Source organism: Brachyhypopomus gauderio, chromosome 6, assembly GCF_052324685.1.
Source record: "Brachyhypopomus gauderio isolate BG-103 chromosome 6, BGAUD_0.2, whole genome shotgun sequence".
NCBI classification, from domain to species: domain Eukaryota; kingdom Metazoa; phylum Chordata; class Actinopteri; order Gymnotiformes; family Hypopomidae; genus Brachyhypopomus; species Brachyhypopomus gauderio.
In genome coordinates, this window is record NC_135216.1 from 18,839,221 (window position 1) to 18,865,847 (window position 26,627).

At 42.5% G+C, this 26,627-nt stretch overlaps 3 protein-coding genes and 1 long non-coding RNA gene across 15 annotated transcripts; 2 read left to right on the top strand and 2 right to left on the bottom strand.

The window, feature by feature from the left end:
* Positions 1–1,131: 1,131 nt before the first annotated feature.
* On the bottom strand, positions 1,132–12,836 carry tra2a (transformer 2 alpha homolog). 6 transcript variants are annotated; one of them, XM_077009382.1, is made up of 9 exons: positions 12,629–12,833; positions 11,232–11,560; positions 10,816–10,949; positions 10,550–10,715; positions 4,235–4,423; positions 4,003–4,118; positions 3,657–3,758; positions 1,977–2,041; positions 1,132–1,760 (listed from the first exon to the last, which is right to left on the bottom strand). In XM_077009382.1, exons 2-9 carry the CDS (start codon positions 11,301–11,303, stop codon positions 1,750–1,752), a joined length of 855 nt encoding a protein of 284 aa, XP_076865497.1. In that variant the 5' UTR covers positions 11,304–11,560; positions 12,629–12,833; the 3' UTR covers positions 1,132–1,749. The 6 variants fall into 6 exon arrangements, with proteins under 6 accessions (XP_076865497.1, XP_076865496.1, XP_076865495.1 ...); XM_077009381.1 differs by having other exon boundaries at positions 1,977–2,044; positions 12,629–12,830; XM_077009380.1 differs by having other exon boundaries at positions 10,544–10,715; positions 12,629–12,827.
* A 35-nt stretch (positions 12,837–12,871) lies between these two features.
* Positions 12,872–16,548, top strand: LOC143517183 (uncharacterized). The gene is made up of 3 exons (XR_013131898.1): positions 12,872–12,986; positions 13,171–13,238; positions 16,481–16,548. It is a non-coding gene; the product is annotated as an uncharacterized LOC143517183 (long non-coding RNA).
* ccdc126 (coiled-coil domain containing 126) lies at positions 16,454–20,669 on the bottom strand. Of its 2 annotated transcripts, XM_077009386.1 has the most exons (5): positions 20,518–20,669; positions 20,021–20,393; positions 19,227–19,312; positions 18,297–18,633; positions 16,454–17,767 (listed from the first exon to the last, which is right to left on the bottom strand). In XM_077009386.1, exons 4-5 carry the CDS (start codon positions 18,529–18,531, stop codon positions 17,547–17,549), a joined length of 456 nt encoding a protein of 151 aa, XP_076865501.1. In that variant the 5' UTR covers positions 18,532–18,633; positions 19,227–19,312; positions 20,021–20,393; positions 20,518–20,669; the 3' UTR covers positions 16,454–17,546. The 2 variants fall into 2 exon arrangements, with proteins under 2 accessions (XP_076865501.1, XP_076865500.1); XM_077009385.1 differs by lacking the exon at positions 19,227–19,312.
* Positions 20,321–25,366, top strand: fam221a (family with sequence similarity 221 member A). Of its 6 annotated transcripts, none has more exons than XM_077009377.1 (6): positions 20,321–20,424; positions 22,212–22,311; positions 22,466–22,653; positions 22,851–23,057; positions 23,489–23,595; positions 23,770–25,366. In XM_077009377.1, the coding sequence occupies exons 2-6, from the start codon at positions 22,226–22,228 to the stop codon at positions 23,899–23,901; spliced, it is 720 nt and encodes a 239-aa protein (XP_076865492.1). In that variant the 5' UTR covers positions 20,321–20,424; positions 22,212–22,225; the 3' UTR covers positions 23,902–25,366. The 6 variants fall into 6 exon arrangements, with proteins under 6 accessions (XP_076865492.1, XP_076865488.1, XP_076865491.1 ...); XM_077009373.1 differs by lacking the exon at positions 20,321–20,424 and adding an exon at positions 20,678–21,807 and having other exon boundaries at positions 22,212–22,385; positions 23,513–23,595; XM_077009376.1 differs by lacking the exon at positions 20,321–20,424 and adding an exon at positions 20,678–21,807.
* Positions 25,367–26,627: the final 1,261 nt, after the last annotated feature.

The window sequence follows — 26,627 nt, forward strand, 5'->3', positions numbered from 1 at the left end:
CAGATGCTATGCTCAAGGAGAATCTTTACGTTCAAGGAAGTCCAGTTTTATGTTGGATAACTTACCTTGATTTTGGTATGTAGAAAGATCTGGTCAGTGTTACACCTTCATGAACACGACTTTCAAAATTAACATTGTGAGATTACTATCAGGTGGAAGATAATTGAGAAGGCTGAATTTTAACTTCAAAACCTCCCTGGTACAATGATTAGCTGTTTTCCCTTGTGTTTCCTTTGTAAAAAAAAAAAAAAGCAAAACTGTACTTCAGTCAGACATGAAGGTGTCCCAAGAGAAACCTTCATTGTGTCCATGTTAATATCCACACCCTTGTGAGCCAAGACTCCGTTATACAGCCTGAATTCTCATCAAGGATAAGTTACTCTCCAAATGTGTCTTTTTCTTAATATCTTGGTTATCATCAGTTGTGTGAGAAAGCTTCTCAGCACAGAAATGCATAAGACATTTGCTGTTTCCTTTTCCATAGACATGGGAACCCAACTCCCTTCCTGCAGGGACAGATTCCAGTCGGGTTAGGTAGTTTCCCCGTTTAAATACACCTGACTCAGCTTGTCTGGTAAGGACTCGTCTGGTAATGACTAGGTTAGCAGATGTGTTAAGAATAGGAGAATCACCCAAGCATGCTGGAGGCAGGCCTTCCTAGAACAGGACTTTGCAGCAGTGACTTTTACTACCTCTAGGTCATAGATATTTTTCATCTTGCATCTTGTTTTCGATTTACTTTCACCCAGCTTTAAAATGTGTCAGACTAAACTCAGCATTTTGTAATCTTTCATGTCTACAGCAGCCGGCTTCACCAATTTAAGTATTTTCTGCACTGCACTTCTATAATAACAGGGAAAATGAGGAGCATTTTAAGGCAGTGGGCAGCTGTCTTTGTATTCACCAGGAAGCTTCCAGAACAACTTGTGTAAGATTTCAGCAGCGTTTTGCTAGTGCATTCTGCATCATGCATTGTCCACCAAAAGCTAAAAGCCCCAAATGTACCTGTAGATAGGTGACAGGTGGGAGGAGCCTTCAGAAAAGCGGCTCAAGCTGGTTCATCACGGTACTGTCAACAACTCCTTCCCAACTTAAAATACTGTCAAAAAATCTGAGGCCAGTGATGCTGAATGGCTGTCCCATGAGTCGTTTATTAACACAAGATACGAAGATGCACAAGGACAAGTTTACAGGTACGCAGACATCTTTTAGCACTGTTCGAAGACCTCTTTGCAGTATCAGCAACTGGCCTGTATGCAGTATTCCCAAGAAAGGATATTGCATCTTACAAAGTATTTATTTCTAGAGTAAACGGGAAACCAAAATCCATGTTAGTTTTACATCCCTGACATTCATAGACACGAGAACTTAATACTTGAAAAAATGTGTTAACTGAACAGATGAAATCAAAATGGCAGGTTGTGTCACATAAGGTTTATCTGCACTGTCAATGCTGACTACATTCTCACAAACTCACAAATACAACAGGCCCATTCACTCAGGTACACAACCTTTTGTTTTCTTTTTAAACAAACACTATAAAATAATAAGAAGGCATGGCCTCCACAGTTCTAACAGTATCACAGTCACACTAGAAAATACAAACCAAAACATCTATTAAACGCAAACAAGTCTGTTCCTTAAAGCCACTTATTCTCCTTCTAGTAGACTTAGAAGTTTAAAAACTTCTTTTTTTTTGCATTCACAGATCCAAGCCAGTAAGAACAAAAGGGAGGGATGTTCATGTTTTCAGTATCGTCCTGCAGAGAGAAGAAACACTGAAGGTTAGCTTCAGACTGAACAGATGCTTAGTGTGCAGTTTGGAGATACTTGTTCAGAATTCCTGTCCTTCACACATGCTAACAAGGCAGGTGTGCGTCTACAGTCTGGATGCAGAGACTGCTGTCAGACTATAGAATATTAGTGTAGACTCAACATGTACAAAGGCAAACACGTGTGTTGTTGCTCACACTCACGTGGGCTATAGGAGCGAGATCTTGAGTGAGACCTGTAACGACTGTAGTACGGAGACGGAGAACGCCTTCTGTGGAGAAGAGAAGGTGCGATTAGCAGACCATGATTTGGGCATTAAAGGGCATGATAGCCATATTACTCTCACCAAACCACAGGCAACCCAAATAATTTCTCCTTCATGTGTTACAGACACTTCATTGTGACTGCTAAACTCGGGTAACACTGCTGTCTATAGCCCATCCACCAGGTACCGTAGCACTTTACTAGTTCATCTAGGAGGCAGAATTCAACTTGGGGAACACAGTAGTATCTGGTTGGTTGGTACAAGGTAAATTTGACATCCGTCACCATAAATCCAAGTGAAAGTTTACAACCCTCAAACATGGCCTTCTTTACCAACCACTCACCATAAAGCTTGATCAATCGGGCCTGAGCTTCAGCTGTCCTTGGGTGCATTTATAACAGTTGTTTGATCATATGCTGTATTGTAAAGATTTGCTAGCACGACTAACGTCCCTCTAGAAGGAAGCCAGTGTGGTTCAGAAAGGTTCCAGAGTGCTGCATCAGCATGTCTACATATTTATGTCCACACACTCTTATTTCTGCAAGACTGCATTTATTCGCTCACTGTTTTATTCAGTATACTGACTGTGCTGGCATGTTGGCCAGATTGCTAATAAATAAAATGTGGGGATTTTGTGCAGTGATACTGAAGCTGACTAACGCAGTGATGCTCACATAATACTGGGTCCATTTCAAGTGGTGACCATCAGTACGAGTAGGTATCCAGCAAAACTGACCATACTAAAAGAAATTTTAATTAATATATTTAGAAAACTTAAGTTAGTCACCTACATTACACAAAAGCAGGCGTACTCAACTAAATTTGTCCGCGGTCCAATTTTGGTAGATACCTGTGACTTGAGGTCCGGTGCGGCGGGGGTGGCGAACGTAAGTTGTTGAGCGGGGGGGTGGGTGGGGGGGGGGGGGGGGGGGGGGGGGGGTTGGCGGTGGCGAACGTAAGTTGTTGAGCGGGGTGGCGAACGTAACACTCGTGACGGAGTGTTTTTTCAATAGCCCTGAAATAAATGCTCCGGTTTTGTTTTGCTCCGTATCCAGTTAATCAGGAATGAGATTGGGTCCGGACAGGACTGCGTTTGGGTCCGGATCCGAACCACAGTCCGCCAGTTGAGTACCCCTGCTCTAAAGGCTAACTAGCTATTGGCTGGGCATTATGTTTAAAGTAATTTAATCCAGGCTGGTCACAGTGCAACCAGCTGTTCCAATGTGTTAAATATAGTGCTGTATGCAGTGGGAAGTCCACACTCAGAACTGACGTACACAATCGTGAACTTTAAAAGCAACACATGTGCTTTGTCTAGGCAGCCAACTGTAAACTGCCTGTTGTAATATTATGTTTGTGTGAAAATGGAAATTGTGCAATGATCTAAACAACTAAGCGGATCCCAACTCCAAGGTAACCTCCATCTCCATCTGTTTGTATGCCTGTTTGTGACAGCAGGACACTGGGAAGTTCATCAGATGATGTAATACTGCTAAGACCAGTGTAGCTCACAACTCCTTTGATCTATTCATCCACCATCAGCGAGTGTAGTAAGTACATTTGGGGGATTTTGTTGTTGTATTTATGTAAATGGATGCAGTATTTTTTACTCACTCACCTGTATCTGTAGTCGTACTCGTCGTATCTGTCGTACCTGTCGTAGCCGCGGTCATAGTACGACTCTCTCCTCCGCCCAGCACTGCTACTTCCACCACCATTACTGCAACACGGCAACAAACGTGTCACTGTTCACTATAGTCACTGAGTGGATGAAGTAATTAATTGATCCCTCACTGATTTTGTAAGTTTGCCCACTGACACAGAAATGAACAGTCTGTAACTTTAATGGTAGGTTAATTTCTGTCAGTAAGCACAACTTACAAAATCAGTGAGGGACCATATATAATTACTTCATCCACTGTAAAGCAAACAGAATTCCAGAAACATCAGTTTGAGATCCTCACTGTGTGGGACGGCCCATGTATATTCCTGGCGTAGGGGTGTGTGGCCTTTTGGTGATGGAATAGTCCACTCTGATGCGTCTTCCGTCCAGCTCCATGCCATTGGCTCGCTCCATAGCCTGTGATAAAGGCAACGCGTTACACTCGTCTAAATAAATTTGACTTTAACCAGACAGAAAAAGCAAGAACACAAAACACAGACTGCGTCCTATTGACGTTCAATGCCCTGACGTACCTCTTTGGCATCCTCAATGCGTTCAAAGTAAACAAAAGAAAAGCCGCGTGAGCGTCCCGTGCGCTGGTCGTACACCACGTTGACTCCAGCCAGGGGGCCGTAGCGTGAGAACACCTCCCTCAGGTCCCGCTCGGTGGTGTACAGACTTAAGCCGAACACTCCTAGACACGTGCTGGGGTCGGGATTGGCCTGTTGAGGGAGGCAACAGGAGCCAATGAGTCCTTACATAAACACATTTTTTGTTGCACATGCTTCTGAACTGCTCTTCAAAACAAACATGTTCACCATATTTCTGTATTACAGGTCTTAGTAGCAATTCTGAACAGGCAAATTCTAGCAATATTTTATTATTACAGAAAGGAATCTGATCACAAGGTCAACCTTATTTACTGAGATCAAAGTGCAAATCATGGTAAAGACAACAATAGAAATGCCTAAAAAACCATTTACTCCCCCTGGTGGTAAATGTGTATAAGATCTGTGTGTTAATTTTTAATAAATATTTCAAATTACACATGCTTGGAATATAGAATAAATCTAACTGCTATTCTCACACACACAAACCACCATTATTTCTAAATTAGTGTACACTTCTTTCACTTTCGGTGACAGAAATACTGTAGGTGTATTGCTGAAATAAACACGACCATGTGAATTGTCATCCCTGCAAACCCACACAGACACACAGCTGATGACATTATGTTGACTTGCATTTTTGTTAGTTAACAAATCCCAAGAGCCATGTGCTCTCAAAAACTGTTTACAAAGAGGAAGTGCTTCTGGCTACTACTGCTTCTACTACGAGTCTGTTCCTTTGGAGTATAAGTTGGCATAGTGTCAAAACACCACATTAAGCACCAACACTGACCTTTAAATGAATCTGGTATTGGCCAGACACAACAGATCAACACCATATGGCCAAATATATGTGGACATCCCCACCCCATTACTGAGATCAGGTGTTTCACACACATTACTGACAGGTTTATAACATCATAAACACTACCATTCAGTCTCCACACACACCGACAACAGACCAGGTCAGACCAGAGAGCTCAGTGAAGAGCACAATCACAGGACTTCACCTGACACAGTCAGTGCTTAAAACATGTCAAATCTGTAAAACACAACTGCGTTAATGGCGTTCGTTAATTTGATACTCTTATCGGGCGATATAAAAATTATCGCCGTTAATCTATTCTTAAAGTTGGGAACTGGGTCAAAATGGGTAAGCAAACTATGATGACTTTCAACTTGACAGTTTAGCTCGGCTGTATTCCTAACCAAATTGCACAGTAGGGGCGAGAACGAGTTTTCAAACCTGTGAATTACAAATCGTTCTTGTGTTTACATGGATGCAGCCACAAAGTCACCAGGTTTGCTTCATGGAAAATTAATTTTACGAACGTAAAGTGTTACCGGAGCTGAGCTCGGAGCGGTCGTTTTCTGCATGGTCCTAGCGCTAGATTCGTCGCTATTTAAATATTTATTTTTAACCGTTAAAACTGCAGAGGACCAAAACCGGCTTTTTAAATTTAATTACGTAAAGAATTACGCAATTACAAATTACGTCCGTGAGGTTAAATGTACTAAATGTTGGCTTACATTTCAAATATCATGTTTAGCTGAATGAACATGTTATCAACCCCTTTTAATTCATGTTTAACTGAATAAACCAAACATGAGTAGTCTACATTTTATTGAGCATGTATTTTTTCTTCAAGTATCAAAGTAGAACAGCTTCCTCAAGCAGTCATTGATGCATTCTGGAAACAGGAGATGAGCCCCTGGTCTAATGCACCCTCTGTATTAAGAAACCCTATCTCAAAAACTGACTTCTAGTCATTACTTGGGTAGCACGCATATAAGCCAATTTAATATAGATTAATCTAGATTAATTTCAAGATTTCAGTGAGATTAATCTAGATTAAAAAAATTTATCTATGCCCACCCCTAGTTTCTATCCATTATGGCTGATCAGGTAAAATACCTCACAAAGCCAAACCTGTGGTTTAAACAGAAAAATGGAAAGACCGACGCAGACACAGGGCAACGCGAGCATGACTGGAATGATTGAAATGATGGTGGGTGCCACAAAGCAGAGACGTGGTGCAGTCCACTGGACTGGAGAGGCGGACTGGTGATGGTGGGACTCTGCTTTAAAATTTTAGAGAGCATGCCAAAACTGAAGGCTTGTGATTGGTCGTTTTGCATGTTAATCAAATTTGTGTGTCCTGCAGTAGCATGTGGCTCTTGGCCGTGTTAAGGCTGACAATGTTTGCCACATGTCAGGCCATGAAACGTGCTTGTCTAGACCTGCCCCAGTTAACCTTCAGCGCAAATACATACTGTGAAACGCAATCGTGTAAAAACAACCATAACCACTCAGCCACGAAGCTGCAGATAATGAGAGGTGTTGAGTGCTGAAGGGGGCGCTGTAGCTGCCGTCTTGGGTTACATCATCCACCATAGAGCTCAAAATTGCTCCTGTAAGGAACATCAGCACAGAGTCTGTGTTGGAGCTTTATGAGATGGCTGTCCATGGCCGAGCATGTGCATGAGTCTGAGATCACCGGATGTGATGGCAAGCCCCGGACACAGCGGTGTCGACACCGCCACTGGGGTACACAGCTGTGTAAACATGTTCTCTGAAGTGACAAATCACACTGTCTGGCAGCCTGATGGACCAATCCGGGTTTGGCAGATGTTGCCGTGACGATATCCCCTACAGGGATGGGTCGTGCCACAACGGTGAAGGACCAGTGGAATGTTAAGTGCATACGTTTGAAGCAATTAAACACAATCATTACAAAATTAACAACGTAATTTTCTAAACCTTCTAGATCAATTCAATTGAACATTTCCAGCCAACCGGTGAGTAGAAGCTTCCCATACCTGTTGGCTACAGACTTGATCTACAGCTCCTTTAACAGAGTGGAGGATCCAGCTGTGAGCTGCAGGTGAAGACAACACCTGTCTCTCTCCAAAGATGGACAATTACACAGAACCTGTGGTGGCTGCTGGGGGCCAAAATACTGAAATAATACTGTTTACAATCAAGTAGCCATAGTCAAGAGATACTTCAGACATGTGTAGAGATTGAATTAATTTTATAAAACTGTTACAGCTTCCATTTTAGATGCCCAATATAACTGTTAGCTAAAGTGTTCTGCATTATGGAGTTTTATTGCCAACAGAAGCTAAATGCTTTACATGGTCATACAAAAAAGGTTCCTGTATCCTAGGTGTTCAGTATCATTAGGAGAGTATTAGAAGCTTCTTCCACTTTTTAAACTGCCACTTATTCCCCTCTGGTGTTGTGGTTCCTGTGGCACTGAAATGTTCCCATCACAATGACATTGTATTCACCCTAAATAAACACTGTGCTCAGGGGTCCTGCATTCTATCTACCTGCTCTTATTAGCAACAACTGTAAGCATTTGTGGACTGGCTTCAACAGTGTCAGTCACACAGGTGAGGAAATACTAAGGAATATGGTTTTATATAAGGTATTCCATTTCTGCTAACAGATAACACTAGATTTTACACACTGTTCCTCTAACAGGCACTTAACCTCTTCTGAAATAAACATGAAAACAGAAGCCAGCCACCACATGAACTCTGACCTTAGACCACAACCCGAGCCCACTGAATCACTGACCCTTTGCCAAGTCCCTCCCCAGAATGGCCACTGTTCAACCCTACACTAGCAACCGTAACTAGGGTTGAGAGGCCCGTCAAGCTTTCAGAACATGATTTGCATAAATGGTGTACGTATGTGTTTCACTTTGGTTTGACACCATAAGAACCTCTTAACTGAGATCACACCTGGTGTTCAATAGGACAACAAATGAACACACCCTAGTGTCACCATTACTGACGATTCTTTTAAAACCACAGCTATGTGCCGTTACAAGAAGTAAAAAGGATTATGAAACAGAACTTCCTCAAACTGCAGTGCCGTCCCCTCACCAGCACCATGTACCCAACGGATACCAGCACGTGCAATAAATAAGATCACCAGATTGTCTTGGCACAAATGTGTAGCTACTCTCAGCAGGAGGGAGGCACGACGACACCTTACGGGAGAAAACCCCATGTGCCACCCAGAGGTGCTGGGACACTATCTGCTGAACAAATGCTTTAACCATGGGAAAAAACACTCAATTCCCAGGGTTCCCTCCCACCACAACTGCTGCTCTGCAAATGGAGGGAAGTGCCTTGAGAAGCACGACTGCCATCGGTATAAGTACTGACACTCCTCTACTTCACTAGTATTTCACTACTGCAACTAGATGCATCAGCCCATCAGCTTGTAACTCTCATCAATACAAAAGAATGCCGTTTAAACAGTATGTATGAAGCCAACAAGACCTTTAAGCTCAATACCTCCTCTAAGACACAAAGTCCAGCTGGCATACAGCCATATCTGCACAAACTCTTGGTTACACTGAGCATCGTTATTCTAGTATGAATACACAACTTTCCTAAAATTCACTTTCAGACTCCCCCAATTCTGCGATTCCTACCCTAAAACAAAAACAGACGAGCTGGCTTGACAAACGGAGACAGAACAAGTTGCCATATTGCCAACTGTGATTTTCACCCCAATCAGAATTAGTCCTCTGCATTTACCCTAGTGAATTCACACTAGTGATCACTAGGGGGCTGTGGTGCACATGTGCCCGGTGGACAGTCCTAGCACGGCACGGAGGAGCAGATGGGGTTAAGTGCCTCGTTCAAGGTCCCTTCAGTGACCAGAGGGTCGAACCCATAACCACCGGACCGTGACTGCCCTGTGCACAGGTGCTGCTTTGGGTTCCAGCCTTACTTTGAGAGTAAGAGGATTTCCTTCCCAATTAAACCTTAGATGGAGTCAGGAGGACATATGAAGGCAAGGTGACCTTGATTTGAAACAGGGTATCTGCACATTTTTAAATCTCAAATTCAGGCATGAAAATGGGTCAGGGGTTAAAAAGGTGAGAAGACCGGGGGGCGGGGCATGTGACGTCATGTAAAATCCATTAAAAAAATGTTTTGACTGTCTTGTCAGTGGATTCAATATACGAGCCAGATCCGTAAATGCGAGAAGCTGTTTTCGCCATTCCGGATGGCTTAGTCAAAACCATTACGTCTTAATGAACCAATAAATACGGCGAAAATGAGTGTAAAAATACCACGGTTCACGTGTTTTTATTTTCTAACATGGGCTAAAGCACAGGGTAGACTCAAACAACAAGCCTTTACAACTTCACCTTCAACCTTTTCAGCCCTGGCGCGAATGTTATCCTCACACGTCCCTGGATTCACCAGTTACAACTACAGACACACTAGAAAAAAAATCTTGTTTCTCATTTTATGTCGCCGTTAACTACACGGGGTTGACGCGAACTTAGTATGCCCATCTACCTATTTATCACAAGAGCTTGTGGCTTTTTCTGACAGTGTTCAACGCTGTAGCGAACGGCAGTAACTTTGTTTTACCGCAAAATATGAAAACGATTGAAACCATTAATAACCCAATTAAATCTACTGGGAAATGTACGATCTGGTAAATGTAGTGGTAAATGTACGCTCTTCTGACTTGTCCGCGGTGTAGCACTAGGTCCTGCTTCTCGTCCCGCTTAGCAGTAAATGAATAACATGAACGTTCGTATGATTGAGCGCTATTTGGCCTCCATGAAGGTTCTGGGCGGATACTGCTGGAATTGCCGATTTCGGAAGTGCTCTGTTTGCTTATTAAGTCAATATGATAATTAAAATATATAAATATAAACTCCCGACCCCCCCCCCCCCCCCCCCCAAAAAAAAACTCCTCGGATCTACACGATTCACGTAGGTCACCCTTTTCGACTTCAAAACGGCGAATTTCGCCGAAAGGTGACAGATTTTCATGCCTGCAAATTCAATGACTTTTAAGACCTTTTTAATACCTCTCACAAGAGAAAATAATACTATTACTGGGGATGCAGGTGTGTTCCACATCGTCGACGGGGGGGCGAACGAAAATTGTTGACGTTGTTGAGGCCGTATACTCCAACGCTAAGAATATAGCACTAGGACCCTGGAGCGGTTATTTTCTGCATTAGCGCTAGATTCGGCAAAGTTCACATCGCGCCAGAACAACTGAACAACACACACTTATAATAATTTAATGCCTCCCCTCATAAAATTCCAGACATTTTAAGACATTTTTAGGCCTTGAATATGGAAAACTAAATTTAAGACATTTTAAGACTTTTTAAGGACCCGCGGGTACCCTGTGAAAGAAAGATTTTCATGTGAGTGCTCGGTGCGGATGGCCCTTACACTCACACGGCTTCCTGCATGCCGTCTGCGATTGGACATGGGGGACGTGCTCTGGCTCCTCCTGCGGCGGTACTCTGGGCTGTAGGACCGGGACCGGGACTTCTTCCGTTGAGAGTGAGAGTGTGAGCGGGAGTGACTGTGGCGGCGGGTGGAATGACGGTGGGAGTGAGACCTGTTGGGACAAAGAAAGACACATTATTACAATAACAAAACCCACGACATTCGATAACATTAAAATTCAAAAGTGAAATTTTTAAATAGCACAGACTGACCTTGACTTTGAGCGAGACTGTGATCTGGACTCAGAACGTTTGGAGGCTCTGGACGGGCTGGGAGAACCTGATCTGCTGTCAGACTTAGCGCGGACAGGACTGTCCCGCTCCGACTTGGAAGGTGAGCAGGAATCCTAGTATTACAGCAATGAAGTTGCATTGTTTACAACACAGTTACAAAGCAGATGTTGCATTCCCACTTACACTCAAAGCACACACAAGCATACACAGCTGCGGAGAAAGTGTTAGAATCATTCTGAACAAATTATGGTATGTTAATAACATCCTTCATAAAATCTAAAACATTAATTATGCTTAACACCTTATGATTCTCTTGCTCTGGGTCACCAAAGTAATACTCAACATGCATTTCATCAAGAAGAAACAGGGAGTTTTTACAGATACTTGGAACATACACTTGGACATTTACTTAACCTATGGACACATTCATTCTTCTGTTTTCTTTTAACGCTATTCCTTTCAGGCATTTTATTGTTCTTCGGTCTTCATTTGTTCAGTTTTCATTTTTTCTCGCCTTCCTTTTTTCATTTCTTCACCCAAAATTGAAACCTTTTTTTCTGCTTAGACACATAACGCGAGTGCTTCTATCTGACCGATCTTCTGTTCTTTACTCCCCTTCCCATTTAACCGTCTGCTCTGTACACATTTTCATTATCCTTCTTTTATCTTGGATATTCTTCCACATTCTTGGACTTAACTCTTCAACTCCTTCGCGACCAATAACCTTAATGAAAAAAGAACATTCAGAGGAATTAAGATCATGGGTATTTTGGAAAATGGAATCCTGAACTGCTAGTTAACTCCTCCTCCTGAAACAGCAGTTAACAAAAATGTTTACATTCTGCAATTAGTAAACACCAAATTATTATGGTGCCATTGTATAATGTTAACTTACATAAGATGCAGTTATGAGCTGATTAATATTAATATCCATGTAAGATATGAGCAAGAAGAGTTAATTGAAATCGGAAAAACGCTTACAAGCAGCAGCCAACATGGTTTTGTAACTTGTTGATTCTGGGTGGAGCACCTTATTATTTATCTACCTAACTACAGCTACTCAAGAGACTCTGAGACAGGTTATGAACGCTGTCTATGCTGCAGGCCAGATAGCAACATTACTATGGAAAATGCAACCAAAAGAGAAACCTACAAGAGAAGCCTGCCAGATAACTCTGATAAAGCTCACCTTTGATCAGATAGATAAAGCTGACTAGTTAGACCGCCAAGTTAACGTTAACTAGCTATGACTAATACAGGAATTCCCAAAAATGTCCCTAGTTCAAAACCAAACCGCACATTTGAGTTGGTTTTACTGATCCAGCGCCTTTATTTGATCTTAATGAGGTGAATGGAGTTCAGGCCTCATGCGGCCAACACCAGTCACACCACCACAGCTCTAGCTGACCAGCGCTTCTCCTGCTGCAGGAGAACGACCCTGGTGATCTAACAGATACATCTACAATATAATAACCATATACACCTATAACCTTATCTTTACATTCGGGCACCACTGCTGACAGCGAACACAGCTGGTGTGAAGGTGCTGTGGACGGGTGACGGCCTAGCCAGCCTCGCTAGTCACCCAGCTAGCTAATGCTAAGACGTCGGACCGTACGCGGCACACCTGACCAACAAAACCACAACAGTTATAGCCGTTAATAACGGGCCGGGCCGGCTAGTGTTAGCTACGAACCCCGAGAGAAGGGCGGTACCGCAGAGAGAGAGCGCCTCAGCTAGGGTTAGTCAGGCAGGGCCGAGATGGTTTGGCGAACAATAACTGACTACTTACTCTGCCCTCAAAGTTCCCGTCCTCGATGTCACTCATGTTCAAAAACGTTCACTTTTCAAAGCTAGTATTCAAACTGCTACGCGAATGATACAAGCAGCGTTTTAACGGACGTTTGCCGGTTAGCTAGCGACAGCTCTCCGTGCTGCGCAACAGGAACAGAACACAAGCGGGAAATGGCGGCCGCGTCGACCTGAAGCGCCACCGCAGGGCCCGCCCACTTTATCCTCCCCTTCTTTAGGGCGGCGGGTCTCTGGTTCATAGGTGACGTTTACAAACATCTGTCTGTAACAGCTTTTAAACCAACCCACTGCCTAGTATTGCTTAGTGGAAAAAACACGGAGAAAAAAGTAGATCAAAGGTATCTTATAATTTAAATAACTGCAATACATATATATTTTCAGTAGAGCGCGCACGCGAGATGTTCCGGTCAGTAACGAGGATATGATGATAAAATGCCATTAATAAGAATATTAATGAAATCAGGTTAACTTTTATAATATATATCTAACTGTATTAATTATAATAATATACTTTTTCTACAGCAGCGGACGTTGGAGAAGCCAGATGCTAGGAATGTGTACGTAGATGCTAGAAATGAGTGCTAATCTCAGTAAGTCACTGGAACAGAACCCTTTATTAAACATCCCTTAAGAGTTTAGGATTTTACATGTTTCTTGTCTGCAAACAACTGCTGGTTTGTATCAGATAAACTGCTGCTTGTATTAGATAAACAACAGCTTGTTTGTATCAGATAAACAACTGCTTATTTGTATTAAACAAAGTACTGATTGATTGTATCAGATAAACTACAGCTTGTTTGTAACCGAAATCAGCAGACATACCATCTATTCTATGTTATATGGCATACAGTGAAATGTTATTAACTATTCCACTGATTTAGCTGCTGTTTACAAGGATGTTCAGAGTGAAAATAACTTTGATGGCATACTGCTTGAAGTGCTAGATTCCTAACGTTTTTAAAAACTGGGGTTGATCAGGTACTGAAAGAGCCTCCTGGAACTTGGCCTTGGTCTGGATTTTCATGGCAGTAACTTTAAGTTTTTCTTTGTCACGTGTTTTATGCTGAGGAATAGTTCCTCAGACCAAATTTAAACACATACGAAAAGTATTTCTAAAGGTAATTCAGCACTGGCACTGCAATTAATCTTATTCCATGCCCTGAAAGCTGTGAATGGTCACTTGATTAGATATTAAACTAGTCCTGTGATGTTAGACAAGTCCTGTGATGGTAGACTAGTCATGTGATGTTAGACAAGTCCTGTGATGGTAGACTAGTCCTGTGATGGTAGACAAGTCCTGTGATGGTAGACTAGTCCTGTGATGTTAGACAAGTCCTGTGATGGTAGATTAGTCCTGTGATGTTAGACAAGTCCTGTGATGGTAGATTAGTCCTGTGATGTTAGACAAGTCCTGTGATGGTAGACTAGTCATGTGATGTTAGACAAGTCCTGTGATGTTAGACAAGTCCTGTGATGGTAGACTAGTCCTGTGATGTTAAACAAGTCCTGTGATGGTAGACTAGTCCTGTGATGTTAGACAAGTCCTGTGATGGTAGATTAGTCCTGTGATGTTAGACAAGTCCTGTGATGGTAGATTAGTCCTGTGATGGTAGACTAGTCCTGTGATGGTAGATTAGTCCTGTGATGTTAGACAAGTCCTGTGATGGTAGATTAGTCCTGTGATGGTAGATTAGTCCTGTGATGTTAGACAATTCCTGTGATGGTAGATTAGTCCTGTGATGGTAGACAAGTCCTGTGATGGTAGACTAGTCCTGTGATGGTAGATTAGTCCTGTGATGGTAGATTAGTCCTGTGATGTTAGACAAGTCCTGTGATGGTAGACTAGTCCTGTGATGGTAGATTAGTCCTGTGATGTTAGACAAGTCCTGTGATGGTAGATTAGTCCTGTGATGGTAGATTAGTCCTGTGATGTTAGACAATTCCTGTGATGGTAGATTAGTCCTGTGATGGTAGACAAGTCCTGTGATGGTAGACTAGTCCTGTGATGGTAGACTAGTCCTGTGATGGTAGATTAGTCCTGTGATGGTAGATTAGTCCTGTGATGGTAGACAAGTCCTGTGATGGTAGACTAGTCCTGTGATGGTAGACTAGTCCTGTGATGGTAGATTAGTCCTGTGATGGTAGATTAGTCCTGTGATGGTAGACAAGTCCTGTGATGGTAGACTAGTCCTGTGATGGTAGACTAGTCCTGTGATGGTAGATTAGTCCTGTGATGGTAGATTAGTCCTGTGATGGTAGACAAGTCCTGTGATGGTAGACTAGTCCTGTGATGGTAGATTAGTCCTGTGATGGTAGATTAGTCCTGTGATGGTAGATTAGTCCTGTGATGTTAGACAAGTCCTGTGATGGTAGATTAGTCCTGTGATGGTAGATTAGTCCTGTGATGTTAGACAATTCCTGTGATGGTAGATTAGTCCTGTGATGGTAGACAAGTCCTGTGATGGTAGACTAGTCCTGTGATGGTAGACAAGTCCTGTGATGGTAGATTAGTCCTGTGATGGTAGATTAGTCCTGTGATGGTAGATTAGTCCTGTGATGTTAGACAAGTCCTGTGATGGTAGATTAGTCCTGTGATGGTAGATTAGTCCTGTGATGTTAGACAATTCCTGTGATGGTAGACTAGTCCTGTGATGGTAGACAAGTCCTGTGATGGTAGACTAGTCCTGTGATGGTAGACTAGTCCTGTGATGGTAGGTCCTTCTCTGCAGTTCTGCCTGTGACGTTGAGGAAGCAGTAGGAGTCGTAGTTGTATCTAGGATGTTTATAATGTCCATCTCAGCAAACAAAACACTATCACAGCTCTCAAGAAGAAAACCTAAAGAAAGGCGCTCTAGGCGCTACAATGACGTCTGGACGCAAAAGGCACTAAACAGTCACACTTGGGCATGCACTTGAGTATTCCGCCGGTCAGACTGTGAGCTGGCTCAGTCTCAGTCTCTCTCCTGGCTCAAGGAATACACAGCACTGAACAGCTGGACCTGCAGGACTTTAATCAAGGGGGGAAGTGAAAATAGATGTGAGTGCTTAACTGACTGAGGGTGTGTTAATATGTTGGTGATTAACAATGTGGGAGTGTAGTTGTGGCGGAGTGACATGTGGTGCGCGTCTCCCGAGCCCTGGGACCACCTACTGTGACACTGCCATATTTCCATCTGAATACCATGAATTATCTTTTTTTTAATGAATTTTCAGTTTATACTGTATTAATAAGTATGTCTAAACATTACTGTAGCTGCATTGACAGAGGTTACACAATAGGCCACCGGATGACTCAGGAAAAATGATGACCCAATACTGCAGTACTTAGCTGACTGAGAATTAACATAGCAGTGCCACCACTGATGGAGTAAAGTTTAATATTAACATAGCAGTGCCACCACTGATGGGTTAAAGCTAGATAGGTGATCACTAGAGAATGTAGTGTGATTTTAAAACTTTCAGATGTGAACACAAGAACATGTACAAGTATTTTCACATAGTAATTCACAGGCTTGCCGAACACTATGGTTTGAAGACAGCTAAGTATTACATGACAAACACACTTCTGCTTTATGCCTCCACAATGTAAGCAGAAAACAATTTAGTGAAAATTAAAACAGAACATATAATTAACTGACAAAATTAATTCACAAATGAACTGTACTGCACGTTTTTCAGAAATAAGTAATATCTTAGTTTACTGTTCTTTGCTAAACTGAATTTAAAAACAACTGTCATAAAATGTGCATGTCAATATTCTGGTTCTGTTACAGGTAACAAAGCAAGATGTAAATACGACTGCAGCTTGATTGTGATTCATGTTTTATTACAGGACAGTCACGTAGTGTGAGGAAGATGATTGGGAACCTCCCAGCCCCTAGCAGGACTCACAGGAGCAGGTGATGCTGCTGGTTTAACATTGCAATGACAGAGGAAACAAAATAATAATAATAATACGTAATAACATGCGTACAACAGTGAACAGTGTGCTTATCCACAACACAGGTGTTCCATTTCGGACTGGATTTACGCTGTTGATTAACTGGTACTATTGAACAAGTATTACAATCCAATATCTCTGAATTTTCTGCCAGTCATTTAACCAGGACCATTCGGTGAAATCAGCTGTTCGGTTAACTAGCAGTGATTAAATATCCATGATTTAAGGTTCAGAGCTAAAGCTCTCTGCACTAAAGCATATAATACATATGTGTATGATCGTGTTGTGGTAGTGAACCCCAAGATCATGGCAATTCTAGTCCAGAGTCGACCTCTTCTGATTGAAGACTAATACTAATGTAGCCTGATACACACTCACTCCTGCCACAGGCCCATCACTGAACACTGCTGGAAGCCAGACAAAATGGAACTAAATCCTACTAAGACTATGGCATTACATGTACATCATGTTAAACATGTAAATTAGGCCTTCATTTGGTGAGCAAATATTGTACTTTGGATTTGCTAATGTTCTTGCCCGGTTGATCAGTTAATGCACATGCTTTCGCATAGCCAGTGCATCACTAGAATAGATTTTTTATGGTCAGCAAATGTAGCAAAACTACACCCATAGTTGTAGGTTATGTGCACACTCAATTAGCAGGCTGACGAGAGGATGAAGGTATTGCAGAAGGTGAAGTTCGATTATGAGAAGCTCTGAAAAACTGCTCCCGTTGGAAAGTTCCACAAGGTCCAGGCCTAAGCAAGTCTGCTCCTCTAGTTAAGGGTTCTTTTATGCAACAACATCATCTGATAAAGAACCTATGTGCTTAAAGGCAAAGAAATGGAATATTAAAAAGCTGCTCTGTTCTAAAAATATATATAAATATACTTCAGTCTCAGCAGCACGGTTGCTGCAACAGCGTAGCGTGGTCCCTCCCTCTGCTTCTTCATACCCACTAACTCCCCAGCTGGGTGCTGCGAGCGTCCACGCCTTTGCCAGGTTTGTGCTGTTTGGTAGGCCTGTGCACAAGGGCTGCTGCAGCCAGGACGGCGCCCCCTGCAGGGTGAGAGCTGTTGTGAGCAGAGGCGTTCACTGCCGTGTCTAGTCTGCCCTCCAGCTTCCGTAAGCGACTCAGAATGTCATCCAGCAGTACTGCTATTGTTCTCCTCAGGTCAGCTGAAGGAAAGAGAGAAAAACAGTAGAGAAACGAACTCACTCTGCAAACACGTTCATTAGTTACTGAGCAGATCTATTTAATTTGACTAAAAATCTTAAAATATGTTGTCCAGCATTTGTTACATGCATTCTCTGCTAATTATTGACTAATAAACTGATTCTCACAGATTCTAGGTTCATATGGTAGTCCATGATTTTCTCTAGCATACAATCTGTGCCACAACTCAGAGCCAAAAAACATTTCCTATCCAAAATGTTTTACACTTATATTAAAACTGCACCAAACATCTGAAATGGTCCTTCCAGCTGCATTCTGTGAGTTTTTAGGCAGATCTATCTGTTTTAAAGGACTGATAAATTATTATTTGTATGGGACAGCTTTACAATACCATAATACCAAAGTCACAGTTTGACCAGATACATATGCATTACGTTATCACACCCTAAAGTCCCAGCATTCAGCATTGAATTCTCAAAGGACCTTGTCCTTCTTTGACTAATTCAAATGAGGCAGTGCCATATTCATTACCATATCCGGCCATGGAGGGGCCCTGGGCCCTGGCCGGGTCATGGTTCTCCTCGCTGAGGGCTCTGACGTAGCGGCGGCTGAGCTCCAGGATCTGCTGACGTAGCTCAGCGCTGCTCTGCCGGCGCGGCTGTGTGACGGTGTAGCGCAGCAGGAGGACGCACCACGCCAGGCCAAACAGCAGCAGCAGAACGCTGAGCCGCTGGGATACGCTCCGCCGTAGCACACAGCTCAGCATCCCCACGCACCTGGGCAACAGGCTTGGGGGCGGGGCGATGGGAAGGGGGCGGGGGGCGGTGGCCAGTAGGGCGTGGCAGGGCAGGCGGGAGCGTGGAGACGTCTGAAAGAGGGTAAGGGAGAGGTGCTACATGTGATAAGGTTGTTATTACAAACAGGAATAGAGCTTTATGGTAAGGCACAACGGGCTGGTAGTAAAGATGATTTAGATATCCTAGAGAGCAGAATTTGTGGCCACTCCTTGTGATTACACTGGGGAGATATGGGAGTGGGACTGAGAGGGAAGCGTAGGACTCTAGACAGCTCCTGTCTCTGCTCGGCTAGTCAGGCCTGGAATCTCCTTCTCATCTGGCCCCATTCAACTAATAGACTACAACATAACAAAACCACATAATATTGAAAATAAACACACAAACAGTGTCCTGAAGCAAGTAGACCAGACCATGTGACAATACAGTAAAGGTTTAAAAAGACGTTGCTTGCCAATATCCAGAACAGCACAAAAAACCTTAGCTGATTAGCACAAGGCTGAAACCATAATAAAGCTCCTTCCCACACACCCCAGCAATCCTAACTCTATTGAACATCTCACACATCTAAACATTTGAATGCAAATGTGTCCATCCTAATTTGCCATCAAATGTAGGTTTAACCTTTATGTCAAACTCTGTCAGGATCATCTGCAACAAAACTCACTGAGGCTGGTTCTGACTTCCATTAATTATACAGGAGACATTAGTCTGCATTGAGCATGGCCCCACAGTGACCTTGTTGTTTCAGTCCTGAAAAACAAGATCCACGTCACACGTGAATTTCTATCACACCTGTTGTACCCAGGTCAAGTTAAACATTAGGCAGAAACAGCTATTCGGGTTTATGGCAGAATCCCAACAGCAAGACACGGATCTGTGGTAGAATAAATGTAACTTAATCTAAGAATCCAGAATGAATAAATAATTAAGCTTGTCATCATGTAACCAAAGAAATCTGATGAGCGTGAGTAATAGGCTATTTCTGAATGTAAAGACAGACAGGTCATTTATCTTGACCTTTGAGTTAAACTAAAGCTACAGTCTAAGATGAGGTAGTTTTACTGTAGGATTTACGTAGGCAAATCCCACATTCATAATTTCTCTCTTTGCAAATATGTATAAAAATGTCTTATAGGTACAGATTAGTCTTAGACTAGTTTTAGTAGATCACAGGACGGCTGCTGGTTAGATAGAGCACTTCCACCCCAGGTACACGGACACGTCTACACGCTACTAACAAGAAACAAGAAAGATTCGGGCTTGCAGAACTCTTAATCACGTTGGGGTTTTTTTCTTGTTCAGATTTACACAGCTCAAATATCCAATGCACCCGCGAATCACTGAACCTTTAACTTTAGCGTCCCCGGGCTACCCTGTGTTTAGGTTAGGAGGTCGCCTTGTGAAATCACTCCCTGGCCATATCACGTCATTAAATGTGAATAAAGTTGGATGACGTACCTCTCAGTTGCCTCGTAGTCTACTGGAAACGCGTCAAAGACCGACTGTTACTGTGGAAAACGCACCCAACCACCGGCTGTGTATGTGTGCCGAGTGCGTTAGGGAGCGGGTGCTATCCACCAGGCTAGCCTGCCAAGCTAACCCGAGCTAACTTTAACCCAGCAGTGTCTACTGTTAACACCGGCCAGAGTCTCTGACAGTAGCGCCGTAGACGCCGGAGCGCGTGTTTTCCTGTTGGGCGTCTCGCGCGGCCGCGGAGGACGTCACGTTTCCCTCAGCTGCGCGTTACAACGTTGCCAACGACATCCGCCGCGCGCGGCTGTGACCACAGCTCCCGATCTACCGCCACACGGCTTTACGTTCAGCGAGGCGGCTGTTAAAAAAAACAGACGGAAGAATTCATGGTGAAGACCTTGATATTAGTCCATGCATGCCAAGAGAAAATAAGAATGCCGCATCTGAGCACAATAACACCTTTGATACAGGAAAGTAATTACCAACACAGGAGCAGCGTGTCGCGTCCATGGGTTTAGGTTCCTCTCTGGTGTTCTGCTCGGTCGCTGCACAACAGGGCTGCGTTCAACACGAACCGTACACAACTGTTTCTCAACGGAAATCCCGTAACGTGACGCAGTGTTTCGAGCTAAGCAATGCTTACATGTCTCCAGTGTTGCAACTACAAATCAGTCGGCTTAGGTTTGGAGTTAAAAGTGAAATTGATAAAATGATTTTGTGACGATTACTGCACTGACGTACGCATTAAAAAGTACAGAAAATAAAAACATCAGGAATTAGTCAGCAAAACTACTACAACGGTCCAGTGCAAGTGCACCAGCTTAAGCTTTGAAACTGTTAACAATGTTACGATTATTGAAAAACTTCTGGAGACGTTTTTCACTAGAGAAAAGAGGCATAGCTCTAAAACGATTTTCTGAACCTTGACAAAAAATCGCAACCAAATGCGCGTGAATATTTAAAAAATAAACATTGCAGCTCCGCTTTTGACGAACGTTTGTAACTACTCTGGTGTTGTTTGCGGATATATTTTATTTCATTTAAAAATTGTACAGTGTTTCTTTTTTGTTCTTTGTTTCCGTACGGACACTTTAAATGATGGCACAAATGAAATCTTTTAAACAAGCATGCAGTTGTTAAAAAAAGTTTGTAAATTAATGCTAAATCGCCAATATGTTTTGTAATCTAAACCCTGGTTTTCCTCACACACATTTACGGATGTTGCTGGATGTCGCAGGTTATCTGCATCTGGTATGAAGAATAGCTTAGGTTTTAGTGTCTATATCAGCATTTAAGTCGGCGTGCTTTATATGCAGGTTTCAAATTAAGCATATTGGTCCCTCATATTGTATGTTACAGAATCATTTTGTAATCCAGTCTGATGCTGGATTGGGAACTTTATCACTAATAAAAACATCTGCTGGAACAAAAATCCAGTCTGTTAAACATGTCAGGCAGAACACCTTTTTATTACACTAAACGTGGAGCATAAGGCATTATGCTTGCGACATCACATAACTATTTATTTTTAATTTGTCCACATTCCTTTCATTATTATCCTTATTATTTTATTGTGTATTTTACTTCTGTTTTTTGCTTTTAAAGCGATGCCGCTTTAAGACCGTTTCCTAGCAACGCCACGACTCAAACCCTGCAGATTTCGGTCGTTAGCTAGCTAGCTGGCCTCATAGTCTCCATAATAGTATAATGGAGAGAATACACATCGGGAAAACCGCAGAGGAGGCTGTGAATGCCTATTTGGAATACAGAAGGTAGTTATATACGTTGGGTAGAAGCCTGCTAGTGAAGATACGCTAAAATATGCTGGACACCTACATGCAAACCCGATATTAGCTATAGGTACACGGCTAGTTAACTATTAATGTAACTAGCTACACACAATCGCGAGATAACTATCTAACCGCTGTATTTCAAACTGAATACAAAAATGTTCTGCAACCAATAAATGATGCATAAAGGACCAGAGTAAAACTAATATCAGCCAAAAAGAGTATTGTTGTTCTGGTTTGCTAGTCAAATTCAGTCGTTATTGAGGTGGTACTAAAATCAATCATACATATGTATCCCAACGTAAACTGAAATTATTTTAGTGACCTATTTTCGGTCACTCAAAATGCAGTTATTATGTCCCACATCATGTTCTACACTTTGTCAGGATTGTAGGGGAGGATGATGGAGGAAGACTGTTTACCCAGGCTGAATTTGCGGAGTACAAAAAGAGGGTTGTGCCAAGCAGACTGCGTAACCGGCTCTATGTGAGTTTTGGTGTACCAGGGACAATAGATTGCAAACTTATTGGCCCAGAAACACTTTGCTTTTGTTTGCACAGGTATGTTGACAGACTCATGCAACACACACATACACACACACACGCAAGCTCTTTCACAGCAAGTCATTTTTAACCAACAGATACAAACAGCATCGGACCGATTTTGTGGAGCTTCCTAAAGCAAGGCCCATCTTCTTGCCATGTGCAGTGCAGGGCTGCCAGTGTGTGACCTATCAGTACGTACATCACAGACCTCAAGGCACACGCTGCCAATGCAAACACCTGTGCTCTGACCACCGTGAAGCTGCAGATCACCTGTGCAAGAAATGTTAGTGTTGAGTACACACACACACACACACACACACACACACACACACACACACACACACACACACACACACACAAACACACACACTGGAAGTATGTATACAGTTCTTTACCAAAAGATTATTCAGCCACATTTCTAGGCATTGCGGGCATTGTCATTGTTTGGGGTTTGCTCCTTAATGTTTCTTTGCTTTTCAGGTAATACGTGCACTGGCTTTCAAAGCCCATATACTTGTGGGTGTGGCCAGCCAGGCCATGCCCACGTGACCCTGGTGGAGACGCGGGAGGAGCGGGAGGGGCGGGGCCTTCCAGTGGGCATGGCGGTGCCATATGCTGCAATGGGTGGCCTGAGTGGCTTCAGCTCGTTAGCAGATGGCTACCTGAGACTGGACCCCAGTGGCTCAGGTGTCACAGGCACAGTGGTTCTCACTGCATACACACACAGACACGGGGAAACTCACACTGGAGCTGTTGGAAATGAATGTAACTATGACATAGGATCCCTAATGCACTTCATACGTAACGCTAACGTTTATCTGAAGCTTAAAGGTATGGAACTGGGTTTTTTTCCAGAGGTGATTGTTGGCCTTTTTCAAGAGTGTCTTGACCATGTCTTGACCATGTAGGGAACATGAGCACCCCCTAATGGAGGTGCAGGGATGACCCTTTGCTACATTTATTCCGCCTGACTGGGTCAGAAGACAGAACAGCATGGTGTCTTTGGGATAGCTCTGTTGTTGTAATGTGCTAATGTGGAATGGTTCTTGCTCGGTCTGCGTAGTAATGCAGGACGCTCTTACTCATCCTGTGCACTGAGTGGTCTGTGTTGTGAACAGGCTCTCCTCTGCATGATGCTCTAGACTCGGCTGAGGATGACACGCACAGACAGTGTGAGGGTGCCTGTGTGCGCCGGCCACACACCCCGCAGTGCCAGCAGGACACAGTATGTCTTCAAACGCCTGTTCTGTGTGAACCAGTACAACAGCTTTGTTTGCTGTGAGCTCAGTTCTTCAGTCATGCCTAATGTTGCACAGTGCTGGTACATCTGTGTTCTTACCTCACACTGAGTGTGAAATGTACTCACCGAGTTTCTCTCTGATATAATCTTCTGTTTCAGCTCATGAAGCAAGAGAACACCAAACATGAAGTGTTGCCAAGGAAACCAAGAGGACCACTCATTAAGGCTGCAGGAAGAAGCTTCAGAACTGAACGAGGTTCTCAGATGGATCAGATGAATGGTTCTGCATAATTACCATGTGTACTCCTTGAAATCACAACTGAATAACAATGATTGGTTCAAACCCATAATAGAACTCAATAATATTTTTTCCTTAGTACATTTTTTTGTATAGGTCCTGAAGCCTTAAAACTGTGTTGTATTTTGAAGCTTTAATTGTGGTAGTTTCATTAATATTCATAGACCCCACTGTTCTGTTTGCCCATATTTTCAGAAGCTGTAGCCTGTATTTTAAGAGATCCAAACATTAACAATAAGATTTAGTAACATCTATGAATTAATATTATTAATGTGCTGAGCGGCCTGGAGCTGAAGTTTATTGTTTTATTACATCCACAGCAAAAGTGCAATCCACATTTATAATAATAATAATAATAATAATAATAATAATAATAATAATAATAATAATATTTATTTGTATAGCACCTTTCGTACATACATGCAACTCAAAGTGCTTTACAGCATAATAGTATAACTAATTGAATATAGTTTAATTGATTAAGTGAATAAAATACATGTTCTACTTCTACTTTTTATGTCAGTACTGCCAATAATATATTGTCTCAAAAATGTGAAGACACTGGAATGGTAAATTAACAATGACCTAAATCATAATCCAGCAACAGCCACTTTCATCCAGCAGAGGTCAGTAGTGGTGTGCAGGCTCCTGTTGATTTCCAACTACTCAAGAGGAATGATTATGTAGGACTTTGCATTCTCTTAATTGGTGTTAACTTTCTCTGCCTTGCTGTTCTTCTGAACTGGGGACTGTTTGGCAGAACAATGCTAATTATGAATTGTAAGCGTATGTTCTCTATCAAAGCCAGCCATCTGTGCTACTGCTGTTCATTGTCACTTTGTCAGTCATTTGAAGCTGACAACAATACCCAGTGAATTTCATCTCCAGTCAGTACCACTTTTACACTGGAGCACTTCACTTGCTGAATCTGGCCTGCATGCTGAATCTGTACAATGCTGCTAGAATGTTTCATTTATTTACATAATGTACACAGCAACGGTCAAATGAATAAGATACACACTTTTTGGAAATCATTTTTAAACTAGGAACTGAATTACCTCTTTTTTTTCTTTCTTTTTTGTGTGATCCGACCTGCTTGTTGATTTGGGTTAGTATCTTCAAAATAGCACAGATTTCAGTCTTTGCCTTTCACCCTTACTATAGCATTTCAATTTGTAAGTGGACAGGTGATGGTAGGTTGACCATAAGTTCTGAGGTCTGCTCTAGTCTTGAAAAGAATCGGGGTCAGACCTCTGGCTGTGCTCTCCTACCGTGTTTAAGGGGGCTGGCTGAGACCGCCGTGCTGGAGGTCCTGTTTCCAGGCTGTGAATGCTAACTTCCCTCCTAAATGGTGTTCTGCTGGCAGGAGAAATTCTCAGTCAGCACTTACAATCTATACAGTCTATACAGTCTATCTATATGTCTATACAGATCAACAATAAGGATCCGTCTGTACTTCTATACATCCATACAGCTAAAATTAAAAGTATAAATGCACATGCAATGAACATTTGTAATTGTCCTTAACCACAAAGAAACCCCAGGAGCTTTAAATGTTGCACTCATTGTTCTCTGTCAAATAAACATTAAACATTTATTAAAACATTTAATAAACATTCACTACACAGTTACAGATGCAGGAGATCAAATGCAACTTTAAGAGTGAGACATCAGAAAAAAACCATTTCAGTCATTTGCTGAATAAGCGCATAAGGCATAAAGGACATAAGTGTGAATGAGGTGCATACGAATACCATCACTACCCATCCGTGGTGTCAGAATCCTGATGTGCCTGAAAAGCTTCAAGCTCTGTTTACAGGCAAAGTGGACAGTTCTATGGGTCATTTAGGAAGTTAAATAAACTAATGACATGAAATAAACTTTTATTTTGGTATTGGTATTTAAAGCACGGACGTAATTTTGGGGGGGGGGACGGGGGGGACATGTCCCCCCCACTTTTTCAAAAGCCGGCTTTGGTCCCCCCCAGTTTTTACGGTTAAAACCAAATATTTAAATAGCGACGAATCCATGTCCCCCCCACTTTTGAAATCAAAATTACGTCCATGATTTAAAGCATTTAGATGTTTAAAGCATTTCACTTTTAGAATGTAGTAATGCGGTGTGCTAGGTCTAGGATTAGGCTTAGGTTATTGTTAGGATTTTCTGTATAATAGCGATAACTTTAATTGCCTGTGACTTGTAGGTGTGTAACAGTGGCACAGGGAACGAGAGACATGTGTGTTTGTGGGGAGTCTGTTCTCCATTGCAACAAGCAGCACAGAAGCGAGCAACATAAGTTATAAAGAAGCAACACAGCAAAATAAGAGTGGGAGTGATTGTTGCAGTGCTGATAGAGTCCTCATAGTGTTGATGTAGTGGTTAGATAGAGTAACAGCCCTCGTAGTGTTGGTGTAGTGGTTAGAGTAGCAGTCCTCGTAGGTTTGGTTTAGTGGTTAGAGTAGCAGTCCTCTTAGTGTTGATGTAGTGGTTAGAGTAGCAGTCCTCTTAGGTTTGGTGTAGTGGTTAGAGTAGCAGTCCTCTTAGTGTTGATGTAGTGGTTAGAGTAGCAGTCCTCTTAGTGTTGATGTAGTGGTTAGAGTAGCAGTCCTCTTAGTGTTGATGTAGTGGTTAGAGTAGCAGTCCTGGTAGTGTTGGTGTAGTTGTTAGATAGAGTAGCAGTCCTCATAGTTTTGGTGTAGTGATTAGAGTAACATGTTAT